A 13,580-nucleotide genomic window follows, 5' to 3' on the forward strand; every position below is an offset into this window, starting at 1 on the left:
TTCATTAACTCAACAATTTCATCTGCAACATCAACTAGATAACTTTTTCATATTTTAACATATAATCAATTTAGTCAGTATAAGAACCTCCCCAAAATTCAACATATCACACTCGTTAGAGAGATCAATCATTTAGTCAATTTACCATATAATCATAAAATTAGAAATTTGAAGATATATATAACTTAAAAATTGTACATTTAGTTTTCCTTACTTACCAACAATTGACAATAACTAGTTAAATTCTTTCCAACTTACATATATTTATCTACACATAAAAATATCATAAAAATGATTAGAAAATATCGTTATGATCACTTTTTTAAAATTATTAAAAAGATACATGTAAAGAAAAAAAAAATGAAACTCAACTTATACGGAAAAAAATTAATTGATCTAAATTAAAGAATCAAGACTCAATTATTAAATAATATGACTTTAAAGAAATAATTTCTATCCATATTAATAAATAATATTATAATAATCGAGTTTTATTAAACTGTTTATTTTTTTAAAATATCATTTTTCTAAAATTTTTACAAATAAACAATGATTGTACTTTCCTAACATATTAAAAATTAATTTTTATTCATTTGAAAAATGAACTAATGGTTTTTTATTTTATAAATATTTACAGTAAAGTTTATCCAAATAAGTGTTTAATATATTGACCACGTCAAATATTGATAATCAATCAAGAGAAGAAGAAAGAAAGATAAGACAAAAACTAGTAGAAGCAAATTGGTGTGGATAATGCTAAGATTTATTTCAGACAGAAAAATGTCTTTTCCACAATTGATATCGATTAAAGAAAAAAAAAATTGTCAAGAAATTTCAAACGAATTGTTATGAGAACTGATGCAGAAAAAGAAAAAAGAAGCTTCCTGGATTACCATATATATTTTAGCAGTTATTTCTCTTTCAAAGCATTTATAAGACCAAAAAGCATAGGAATAAATTTTAAAAAATATTTTGCCTCTTTCAATCAGTTATTTTCATTATTAATATTAGTGAAAAGACATTATTTTTCTTTCTGATAATAAAAAATAATAAAACTATTATTGTTGTTTTTAAAATTAGAAAACTAAATATAATTTTTTAAAATTTTATTATAAATAGTTTTTATTTATTGTGTGGATATTTTTTAATTAAAAATAATTAAGTTTAAAATAATTAAATAAAAAATGGTTAAATTTAAAAAAATAAACACCTAAAAAATAAAAAGATAATTGTTTCAAGTATAAGATCGAAGTTAATGATCTAAGCTCTAGTGAGTTGTCTTATGTTCGAATTCTAGGTTCAACTGTTCGTTCAAACCGTTTTGAGGATATTTATAGGAGTACATTGATTCTTATCTCAAATATGTATTTATATATTTTGAACTAAATTATTAATTAACAATAAATTAATCATCACGTAATTATAAATAATCACAATTTACCTCTAAATTGATAAACATTAAAATTAATCATACTGATTCATGACAACCAATTTGTTCACTAGCTAACCGATCTAACTGATTATTTGTTTACGGCTAATCATAGATTACCAATAAATTTGTTAATAAATTTTTAAAAAATTGAAGTTTAATTAGTTATTTAATCTTTGTTTTTGTTCAAAAATGTGAAATTGGTCATCTAATTTTTTTTATTTGTGAAAATTAACGTAATTTAATATTAATTTGTGAAAACTTAATAAAATTTGATATTTTTCGTCAAACTTTTTAAAGAGATCAATAATTTTTATCAACATTAACATTATAATTATGTTAATTACATCAATAAATCAGAACTAAATTACATTAATTTTCACTTATTAGATTAAATTGAAATTAAAAGAAAGTAAAAGATCAACTTAATATTTTTAGATGAAAATACGAATAAATGAGTAATTAAACAAAATTTCAGTTAGTGAGAATTAAAAAAAAATCATTTTCAACAAATTTTATCATGAGATGATAAAAACCTAAAACAAAGACTTTAGAACCTATTTTACTAATAGTAATATCTATTGATAATAAAATATTTAAATTAACAACAAACTTTATTAACATATATTATTATTACAAATATTTTTTTGATAAATTTTGTTTTATTTATCAATTTATTTTTCAATGAAATAATTCAATTAATGTACTTTTACAGGACATTTTTTTTTCATATTCTTTTTTTGATAAAAATGTACTTTTTATAGTTATATTTGTTTTTTCAACCAAGATCATACTAAAGTTCTTCAAAATTTACCTACTTATATTTCCACCTCTCTGTGTCGCTATCTAGATATTAGGTCGGTAGTTTATGTTAAATTAACTGCAAACCTAATGAGAGTGGAGATTAAATGGGTGAGTTATTTTTCTATTTTAAAATTGCACAATGATAAAACTATAGGATAACAAAGAGATTTAAGTCAATTATGAAAAAGAAAAAATTAATAATAATAATAATAATAATCAATAATAATATATTGTACTTTTCTAACATATTAATAATTAATTTTTTTTCATTTAAAAAATGAACTAATGGTCTTTTATTTTTATTTTATAAATATTTATAGTATATCCAAATAAGTGTTTAATATATTGACCCCGTAAAATATTGATAATCAATCTAGAGCAGAATAAGGAAAGATGAGACAAAAACTAGTAGAAGCAATTGGTGTGAATAATGCTTGGATTTATTTCAGACAGAAAAATGTCTTTTTCACAATTGATATCGATTAAAGAAAAAAATATTTGTCAATAAATTTCAAACGAATTGTTATGAGATATACGGATGCAGAAAAAAAAAAAAAAGAAGCTTCCTCAATTACCATATATATTTTAGGAGTTATTTCTCTTTTCAAGCATTTATAAGACCAAAAAGAGTAGGAATAACTTTTACAAATTTTGTTGCCTCTTTCAATCAGTTATTTTCATTATTAATATTAGTGAAAAGACATTGCGTTTCTTTCTGATAATAAAAGATAATAAAATTATTATTGTTGTTTTTAAATTATAAAATTAAATATATATTTTTAAATTTTATTATAAATGGTTTTTATTTATTATGTAGATATTTTTTAATTAAAAATAATTAAGTTTAAAATAATTTAAATAAATAAACACCTAAAAGATGAAATTAATAAAATAATTATTTTGGATATAGAACTGAAGTCAATGATCTAAGCTCTGGTGAGTCGTTCGAAGTCTCAAAGTTGTCCAATACGAGTTTTTGGTCCAATGTTCGAATTCTTGGTCCAACTGTTCATTCAAATCGCTTGAAAAATATTTAAAGAAAGTATTTTGATATTAAAGTCAGTTTGTTGACAATTAAAAAGTAATGGCACAATAAATACAAATTATCTATTCTTTTTTTCAAACCTGTATTTATAGGTTTTGGAGTGAACTGTTAATTAACAATAGCTTAATCACTATCCAATTATAAGTAATTACACTTTATCTCTAAGTTAATCAACATTAAAATTAATTGTACTGATTCATGACTAACCAATTTATTTAACAACTAATCGATTCCATTGATGATTTGTTTACAAGCTAATAGTATATTACATTACTAATAAATTTGCTAATTAACTTTTCAAAAAATTGAAGGTTTAATTAGTTATGTAATATCTGTTTTTCTTTAAAAATGTGAAATTGGTCACCTAGTTCTTTTAATTTCAATTTGATCTAGATTTAAAAAACTAATGCAATTTAATATTAATTTGTGAAAACTTGATGAAATTTGATATTTCTCGTTAAACTTTTTGAAATAGATCAATAATTTTTATCAACGTTGACACTGTAATTATGTTAATTACATCATTAAATAAGAACCAAATTACATTAATTTTCGGTGATCGAGATTAAATTGAAATTAAAATATCAACTTAATATTTTTAGATGAGAATAGAAATCAGACGAGTAATTAAACAAAAACTCAGTTAGTGAGAATTTTAAAAAAAATCATTTTCAACAAATTTTATAATGAGATGATAAAAACCTAAAACAAAGACTGTAGAACCTATTTTACTAACAGTAATATTTATTGACAATAAAATATTTAAATTAACAACAAACTTTATTAACATATATTATTACAATTATATTTTTGATAAATTTTGTTTTATTTATCAATTTTTTTCCAATGAAACTTTTTTTACCGCGTCATTTGTTTTTTCATATTCTTTTTGTTGATAAAAAAGGTATTTTTTTATAGTTATATTTGTTTTTTTAACAAATATCATATTTAGACTATATTCACTTGAATGAATTTGAAGGAAAATGATTGAATGAATTTGAGAGAATTTGAAGATAAATTTTTTGTTGTTTATTTGAGTAGATTTTGGAGGTAAGTGAGAATGAATTTAAAAGTAAAATTTATGAGAATTAGTGTAAGATTTGATTGATGTGACAGATTAAAAAAATTTATTTCTAAATCCATTCTTACCTACTTCCAAAATTCACTCAAATAAATAACAAAAGTTTTACCTTGAAATTATCTCAAATTCATTCAATCACTTTCCCAGGTTTACTCAAAGTAATAAGGGTTTAAATTCTCCAAAAAGTTACCGGACTTAATGTATTTCCACCTCTCTATGTCGTTATCTAGATTTAGGCCAATAATTTATGTTAAATTGACCACAAAGCCAATGAAAGTGGAGATTGAATGTGTAACTTATTTTTCTACTTTAAAATTGCACAATGATAAAACTATAAGATAACAAAGAGATTTAAATTCAATTATGAAAAAGAAAAATTTTCAATATAACATTAAATTTAAAAATTAATAATAATAATAATAATAATTACATGAAACTTAAATACAATCTAAAATTATTATATATATATATATATATATATATATATATATATATATATATATATATATATATATATATATATATTAGTTCTTGTACGCTATTTTAACATTTGTTGACTTTTCCTAATTGTTATATAATATAATATAATGACTGGAACAATCAGAAAGAAGTCAATTTTTTTTACTTATTAATGTCATTACATGAATACTTAGATTCAATTATATATTATACTTTTTAAAAGTGGTAAAAATGGTTAGTTTAAAATATATTTTATGATTAATAGTAAATTCATTTTTAGCTATATTATTAAATTTAAAACGATTGAAAATAATAAATTTAAAACAAAGGAATGAACTTAACAAATCAGTTAGTATTAAAATATGTACATATATACACAAATATAAATATAAATATATATATATATATATATATATATATATATATATATATATATATATATATATATATATATTATATAAACATAGCTTTCCAATCTTAATATATATTCCATAAATTTTGTAGTAATAGTTACTTACTCATTATTATATTTTAAATTAATTATTAATGATATTTCACAATAGCAGTAAACATTATATTAATGCTTGTAAATTGTATTCACGCGTTTATTTGCCTTTATTTTAATCATAGGAGTACCTTAACAAGAATATATATATATATATATATATATATATATATATATATATATATATATATATATATATATATATATTTTACTTTTTGTCATTTATGTTATTTGTTTACCGAGTGTAATGAATGCGCATTACTTCACCCTTACATTTTAATAAAAAGTATCTGTATAAGTCAATTCACATATTTTCAAAAATATTAATAGTCAAAATAAAATGATAATCGTTACAATAATTTAACCTTTTTTTTAACTTTTTTCATGAAAAAAATATAAGTAATAGGAAATAATAATAATATAACAAGAAGAATAATAATATAATAATAAAAATATGGATATATTTAAATTTAAATAACAGTACAAAACACAATTTATTAAACCACTTGAATAATTTAACTGACATAGTTGAGATAGTGAAAAGAAACCAAAAATACCAGAACAGTCCATATAAAAAAAAATTGAAAGTTAATATGTTTTGAAAATAATTACACAGTTTTTAGTTTATATAGATATTACAAAATATAATTCAATTTTGTTCTTTAAAATTCTTGACTTTTAATTTTCATGCATATTTCTTTAAAACTGTTATTAATTAACTTAAAAATTACTAAGTTGTATATACAATGTCCCTTATAATGATAGAAATCATATTCAAGATCCATAAAACATGTTTTAGTCTCAGTTTCAATGTGAAGGAAAATGAAATTATTTGAAACTGAAGACATGAATGAATAAAAAAAGTGGAAAACTATGGGTTGATAAACAATGAAAGAAACCATTTTTTCATCCAAAAACGAAATAAACCTTTTCAAGATATGTTTTTTGAGAGCTGTGCAGAGACAGTCGCAGAGACAGAGAGAGTCCAAAACAAAATAAAAATCCGGATTCTACATTCCAAATTCAATTCACTTCAGAAAACAATTTTGGAATCCGAAACTCAACTGACTCACTCACCGCAGCGTGATCGAAAAGCAAACCTAAACCCACACACAGACTACCACTCTCCACTCTCTCTCAACGCACACAATTAATTGCGAAATTAAATTAAATTATATTCCAGTTAAAAAAAGAAAATAACCAATCCACTGTGTTCAATTTCATTTCTCTTTTACTTATCGAAGAAGTTTCTGATAGACGATTCGTCATCCCGGAAGAGGATTTAATCCATTTTTCAACTCGTTCACTGAGTGGGGTTCTGCTGCTTCAGTTACTGAGTCTAATCGTTTTCTACCTTATGGTGAGTCCAATTTCCAATTTTTATCACGTGGGTTGCTTTTAATTTAGTTTTTCACTGACCCCAATTGTGCATTTCTTTGCTTGTGAAATATTTTGTGGTGTTAGTAATTTGGGGTTTCATTTTTGTTGTGTGTGCGGTTCTGTGTGTTTAATTGGTCGTTTTTTCTTCTGGAGCACCGTTTGTCTTGGTAAAGTTTTGATTTTTGAAGGTTTAAGGTGTTTACTGGGGCAATTTTCAGGTTATGTTATCTGGGTTTGAGTTGATTTGTTCAAATAGTGAATTTATCTGTAACTCGTTTTCTTCTTTCTTTTTTTTTTGGGTTTTGCAGTTTGTGTACTTGATGTGCATGTGCTTGATACTTCATGGAAACTGTGGTTGGAATTGAAGATAATGATGATGGGAAGTTTGAAGACAGTGGACTTGACAGAAGCAGTTCTGCTTTGTCTTCACCGAAGCAAATTTCTAACCCAATTGTATACAAGCTTGTTCGGGTAGATGTTTAATTTTTCGTTGAATTTTTAGTTTCTCATTGGGATATAGAAGTGTTTAAGGTTTTTTTGTTTGATGCTTTGATGACAGCAAATCAAGATGGAATGAGTTGCCATTGAACCTTAGTGTTTTTTCAGCTTAGCATGCTTTTAATAGTTATAATGCTATTTTTTAGCCTTATAATTATCCTGTTTATTAGACTAAAAACTTAAACATTGTCCCGGAAGTGTTCAGTATTTGGTCTGTCTTCGATTTATTCAAAGGTGGAATTTTTGTGCCAACCCTATATGTACACCTTTTAATCAGCATGAATGATTGTTGTTCTACCTGCCTCACTTTTTTATTTCCTATTATTTGCTATAGCATTTATAATGCCTTGATACTTTTTTGTCTTTTCCAGAAGTGGTCAGCCATCTTCCCTGCAAACTAACAAAATTCCTGACAGTTTCCCATCTATCTTTTGTAGCTTAGTTGTTCCATAAATTAATTTCCTTTGATGACACTTTTTTTATATAAGGAAATTACCTCACTTTCCATAATCTTCTGTAATGGCTGAAATGAAAATTTAGAAAGTTGAAAATGGAATGCGACTTTGTGTTAACATTTAGTTTGATTAGATCAAAGTAAAGGGAAAGTTTATTCATAAGTAAACTTTTTATTATTTGTGCTACATTTTCTGTTGTTATTTATACTTTTGTTCAGGCTATATTCATAATTCAAGCAGTTGTCAATCTGATATAATCTTTAGGTTGAAGGTGATGGAAGGTTAGTGCCTGCAACAGATGATGAAGTAATGGAGGTGGGGGATTTTCTTGAGTATGAAAACAGTGAAATGCATGTTGTTGCTGACACTGGACAGAGTTTAGAATGCATATCGATTGAAAGATCATCTTCTGGGAAGCTTCGATTGGAGTGCTCGGAAGGTGCATACTCAATCTTTCATTGTCACAATTGCTTCTCAACATGTTGAATGCCATGTCAAAGCAATAGCATCTGTAGTAGTGGTTACATCAGACTATATCATGGGATTTCTTGGCTGTTTTACTGCAGCTTTATCTCTGCTAAATGGATTTGAGTGTTATCTATTTATTTATTTTTTAGTTGTTCTCTAGACCAAAATTTGTGTTGATGTCTTCAGTCTTTTAAATTTTATAAACAGTCTCTGTTTTTAAAATGCATAATTTAGGGTCAACGATTTCTGGGAGTAAAGCTGTTGAAGGCTTGAGACTTTGTTTCACTATGACATTGCTCTAAGTTGTTTTTGTTCCCTGAAATTATTAGCTTGTTTGTAACTTTAAAGGGTATAATGCCTATTATCTAATTTTAAATGTTGATGAACTCTTAATGTTCTTGTTGGTTATATGGTCATACTTTTTTTAAAGTTTAGGCAAATGCCATGATTGTTAACCTATTCCTTTCCCTTTCAAGGTTATTTTTTCTCTTATTTTCTTTCTACTAATGCCGTGGTGTTTAACAATTAGGCTCCACAGAGGCTGATTTGGGGAAACTAAATGCAAAATTACAGGTAATTGGATCTCTTTTGTTTTCTCTCATTCCTTTCCTAAGGATTTCAACATTAGGGAAAATAAGAACTAAATTCTCAAACTATGATTTGATCTATTGTGATTCTGTTTGAATGGATGAAAAAGTTGGTCTGTCCAACATGGTATTTTCTTCTTGTTACAGCATGCTTAATAAAGATGTTTTATGTTTTATATCCGTTGTTAATTGTGAAATCAGGTGATGGCATATTAATTACTTAAATGAGCTTTAAACATTTGTGTAGTCATAATGGCAAGCTTTTTCTTGGTATAAATACGTTTGCACTTTCTTTAGAGTAGATGTGGTGGGTCTGAGATGTATTCTCAGGTATTGTAATCCTTTTATATATCTGTAGTTATGGCATGCATATTCTGATTCTGAAGATATTAGTTCCTAGATTCTCCTTCACCCATGTTAATCATGCAGTGCCAATGTGTTTATTTTTTTCCTGTTGTAATTGTCTTCATTATTAACTGATAAAATTTCTTCTTCTATCAGAAAAGTAAAGAAATTCACAAGTTTACCTTGTATATGTAATGCAGTAAGATGTAGCTTAAATAATGTGTTTCTACATATGACAACAACTGGATTAGGTCTGTCCAATTAAGAATTGTTGCATTGAATAATTGATGACACTTTAGATTGGTAGAACTATGACAAACATTTATGTTTGGATATGTTTATTTAACTTTGCACATGAGTCTTTTACCTTTGGTTTTTTTATCCTTTACGATATTGTATGTGGTTTTCATCTAGGAAGTGATTAATTGCCCCATATTTTCTTAATAATGTATGGTCCCCCCTTCCCTGAATCATTGCTTCAAGTTGTGGTATTTTCAATATTTTGTTTCCAAGGGGTCCTTCTTGACCTCTAAAATTTCTTGTAGTACATTGAGCAGATTTTGCAAAAGGTCAAAGAAGAGGAGAAACAACGCATATCATGTGGATCACCTGTTCATTCTCATGTAAATGTAGACAGCCAGTGTTCAGCTGATAAATGTCTTGTCACGGATGGGAAGGTTCAATCTGAAACTCCCTACCAGGAAATTCCTTCTATAGCGTCGAGTTTAAATTATACTCATAGCAATCAATCTGGGAGTATGGATCAGTGTTCTAGACCTTCAGAAGGAGTAATGGAAAGTGGGTCATCTGCTTCTGCTGTCCATTCCAATTTGAAGCCTGACCTTTCAATGTCAGACGGAGAAATATGCTTGGACAAGCTATCAATCAGAGAACTTCATGAACTGTTTAAGGTAACTTTTGGTCGAGAAACTACTGTGAAAGATAAACAGTGGCTGAAAAGGAGGATTGCCATGAGTTTAACCAACTCATGTGATGTTTCAGCAACAACTTTCGTTATTAAAGATAACAAAATAGTTAGAAAATTTGTTGAAGAAAGTTCTGGAAATATGAATGTTGCGTCCTTAATTTCTTCGGAAAATATGACTGAAGAAGAGGATATCAACTTTAAGGATTCGTCTGCTGTAAATGCTTGTGGAATTGATGATAAACAAGTTGTTTCTGAAATAAGATTGAGAAATCAAAATACAGAATATGGATTGGAAGATATGACTAATCAGAAAGAACAGAGAGCTGCAAAAAGAATTAGGAGACCTACAAAGAGATATATTGAAGAGCTCTCTGAAAATGAATCTAAAGAGCACAGTCCTAGGTTGCCAGTATCTAATAAAAACATGGAACTTGGACATGTTTCTTCAACATCACATGTCAGGCCTGCTAGAAATACTTTTTCAGAGGTGAGAACATGTGGCACGAGGTTCGCCTCTCTTGGAGGATCTGATGTCGAGATTCCTTGTGTGTCTTGGATTCGGAGAAGTCGTCCAAGGAAAGATATGGCATCTCTTATGGTATGTGATACTGTTTCCTGCTTGTATGTTAAGCTTACCCCTCTCAGTAAAGCATGATTCTATCTTCCCGTTTTCTAGTTTTATGAAACTGGTAAAATTGAGTGTCTTTATTTTAGTGAAAAAAAACTAAAAAAATGGAGCTTGTATTGTAGCTTATTGGAGGAACTTCTGCTTTTAAGAAGTTCAAAAAAGCTGAGCCATTACACTGGATCTAGACACCTCGTTAATCAAAATAGGAAACAAATTATGTAATGTTGAAACCTTTTCTATGGGATCATTGGAGATGTTCTAAATTATTCTATAAGATTCAACTATATCATTGAAATATTTTAACACCAAACATTCCTGTTCTACTATAAAGAAAGTAATTCAGCAAATTAGATGTATCTTTTTGTTACAGTTAGATCATAATGCATACTTTTTTGGCCTTTTCTTCCACTTTTTATGTCTAAGAAAAGGCTTCTTATCAATGTTATAGTCAGGCCTTGATGTGTATGATAGCATGCCTAGGAAATGTCTCTTTGCTACATGATTTTCCAATGTTGCCTTTCTACTCCTGCTGCATTTTCCAGTGCAAGTTTGTCGGTAGTTATGATTGTTTTCAAAAGTGCTTTTATTTTCTGACAATCAGAAAAAAATTACGCTCTTTTTTTTTTTTCAGAAATTCCATCCAAGTGCCATGAGTGAGACTGAAAAATTGAGTAATAAGCTCATTGAGCACAGTTCTGATGCTGTTGGTGAGATTCCAGATAAAGTTTTCAAGTCTAGAATGCCTGCTACGTTTCATCAACCAGTAAGAGCAACTTAGCCTCTGTTAATTGTTGAAATTATAGTTTATTTGTTGGAACACAATAAATTCATTACGAAAATAATGATGAATTTTATAGTAAGGAGATGAAGTATAATTATAACGCCATAAAAGGGTCAGCAATTAGCTAACTCATGGGAGTTGGGAAATTATAGCACCTGGAGAAATTGCTAATGTGTTGATTTTGTCAACTTCTAATTTTATAATTTTAAAATGTTTATGGCTTCTCATATTTGTTGCTTATGTAAATTTCATTTCTTGAATGCTTGAACCCAAGATGGTGGCGATTATGATTCCAATAATGTCTCTACATTTTCTTCCGGTTTTCATTTTGTCAGTCTAGTACTTCCTCGATGTGGGATTGTTACATGACATGCAATTGAAGCATTTGTTTAATGAACTATTCAAGTTTTCACAAGTTTGACCTTGAAAAAGAGATGATTGCCTTCTTTTGTATGATATTGTTTTGGTATGTTATTCTCTGCATAACATCATGACTTTTTTTTTCTCTGTTGTGGGTGGGTGTGTTTGATAGTCTTCTTCTGAACCTGAGAAAGAGAAGCAGTGTCCAGTAATAGCAACAATTGAGCCACGGCAGGAATTGAGGCCAAAAAGGGCAGATCCACCTGGCCATACTTCAGATGACAACATAGTTACTGTTCCCACTGCAAAAGGAGGGATGAGGAGGAAGCATCACCGGGCATGGACACTTGTTGAGGTCATAAAGTTGGTTGAAGGCGTGTCAAGGTGTGGAGCAGGGAGGTGGTCTGAAATCAAACGCCTCTCCTTTGCATCATACTCATATCGAACATCTGTTGATCTTAAGGTAATCTCATGTGCACTTCTGATCATGATGTTAAAGTTGGTAAAGTGAATGCAAGGCTAATTTTTGTGTCTGCATGCACACATTGAACACATTTTACCTTGCAGGACAAGTGGAGGAATTTGCTCAAAGCTAGCTTTGCAATGACACCTGCACCTTCTGATGAGGGGGTAAGACTTTATGAAAGTAATTTTAATTTGATCTTGTAGAGGTGGGTTAAGTTTGGCTTCTTCTTCAACCGCATCTTATGCCTATGCATGCATAGAACTTTATCATCAGTCTAGACTTTCTATTGGATTTTTTGGTGTAATCCGCTGCTGAGCATTAAAAATACATCGATGTTGGTATATTAAAATTTTTTTAATATATTTTAGAACATCAAAATCATTGTTCATTAGTGTATTTTGAAGACACATAAGAGGAACAACTACAGAAAAGAAAAACAGTATGGAATCCAAATTCTTCTATTAGCATGCATGCTTGACATTTGTGATGCCATCATGCCATTAATGTTTGTGTAATGCACTTCAGCTGCATGCTTTTGGGGGCTGCAAATTCATGAAGTTCTTGTTTACTGTCTTCAATTCCCACTTCAAAATGGGAATTATTACAGTTCTGAAATGAGAAAGTTTTCAAGTTTTAGTTCAGTTACTATTATAATGAAGACTTATATTTTGATGTTATAGATAAATTCGCGGAAGCATGGTACGGCTCCAATTCCTGAGAAAATTTTACTACGTGTAAGAGAGCTTGCTGAGATGAATTCTCAGGTTCCTCCAAACATCAGCTCAAACAAGGTAGCAGCTGGTGGAGGGAGTGTGCATGAAGATAGATCAGGCTACTTGTAAATAAATACCAAACTCTTTATCAGGAAGCAATTTTTTTTTTTTAAACTGATTTCTGCACTTTGTTAGACCAATCCTTTCTTGGAAAGGTTAGAGAGAGTAGATGCAATCTTGTAGACAGTTGAGAGGAGATTGATTAGATGTTTTATGCCTTAAAACGATGAATAGAATGATGTCAGTTTTTGATTCTCGATGTTTTCATGGTTGTAAATTTTGGTCTTTATATACCTTAATTTTAATTAGATTAACGTTGTTTTCTGTTCTAATGCTGTTAATGAATCTCGCAAGCTGACGTATAATATGGAAAAATTGTAGTCCATTGAATAAAGGTTTGTTTTATAAAAATTAATAAACTGTGAAGTGTTATGAGTCAGATTTTTATAATAATTAATTAGAATATATTGTCAACATCTAGTCATAGATTGTCTTCTTCGATAAGATTATAGATTCTTATAAAGATATTAAAGGCCATTTAAATTTTTTATGAAATTGCTTGATATTTTAGCATATATGGCCAGAACA

General features: G+C 27.9%; 1 protein-coding gene across 3 annotated transcripts; it reads left to right on the forward strand.

The window, feature by feature from the left end:
* Nucleotides 1–6,364: 6,364 nt before the first annotated feature.
* On the forward strand, nt 6,365–13,324 carry LOC108319327 (uncharacterized). Of its 3 annotated transcripts, none has more exons than XM_017550428.2 (9): nt 6,365–6,683; nt 7,012–7,174; nt 7,921–8,095; nt 8,654–8,697; nt 9,614–10,582; nt 11,244–11,375; nt 11,926–12,216; nt 12,321–12,383; nt 12,900–13,324. In XM_017550428.2, exons 2-9 carry the CDS (start codon nt 7,046–7,048, stop codon nt 13,059–13,061), a joined length of 1,965 nt encoding a protein of 654 aa, XP_017405917.1. In that variant the 5' UTR covers nt 6,365–6,683; nt 7,012–7,045; the 3' UTR covers nt 13,062–13,324. The 3 variants fall into 3 exon arrangements, with proteins under 3 accessions (XP_017405917.1, XP_017405916.1, XP_052724441.1); XM_017550427.2 differs by having other exon boundaries at nt 6,366–6,683; nt 9,602–10,582; XM_052868481.1 differs by lacking the exon at nt 6,365–6,683 and having other exon boundaries at nt 7,047–7,174; nt 7,897–8,095; nt 9,602–10,582.
* The last annotated feature ends 256 nt before the right edge of the window (nt 13,325–13,580 follow it).

The sequence above is a fragment of the Vigna angularis genome, chromosome 9 (genome assembly GCF_016808095.1).
Source record: "Vigna angularis cultivar LongXiaoDou No.4 chromosome 9, ASM1680809v1, whole genome shotgun sequence".
Lineage (NCBI taxonomy): Eukaryota > Viridiplantae > Streptophyta > Magnoliopsida > Fabales > Fabaceae > Vigna > Vigna angularis.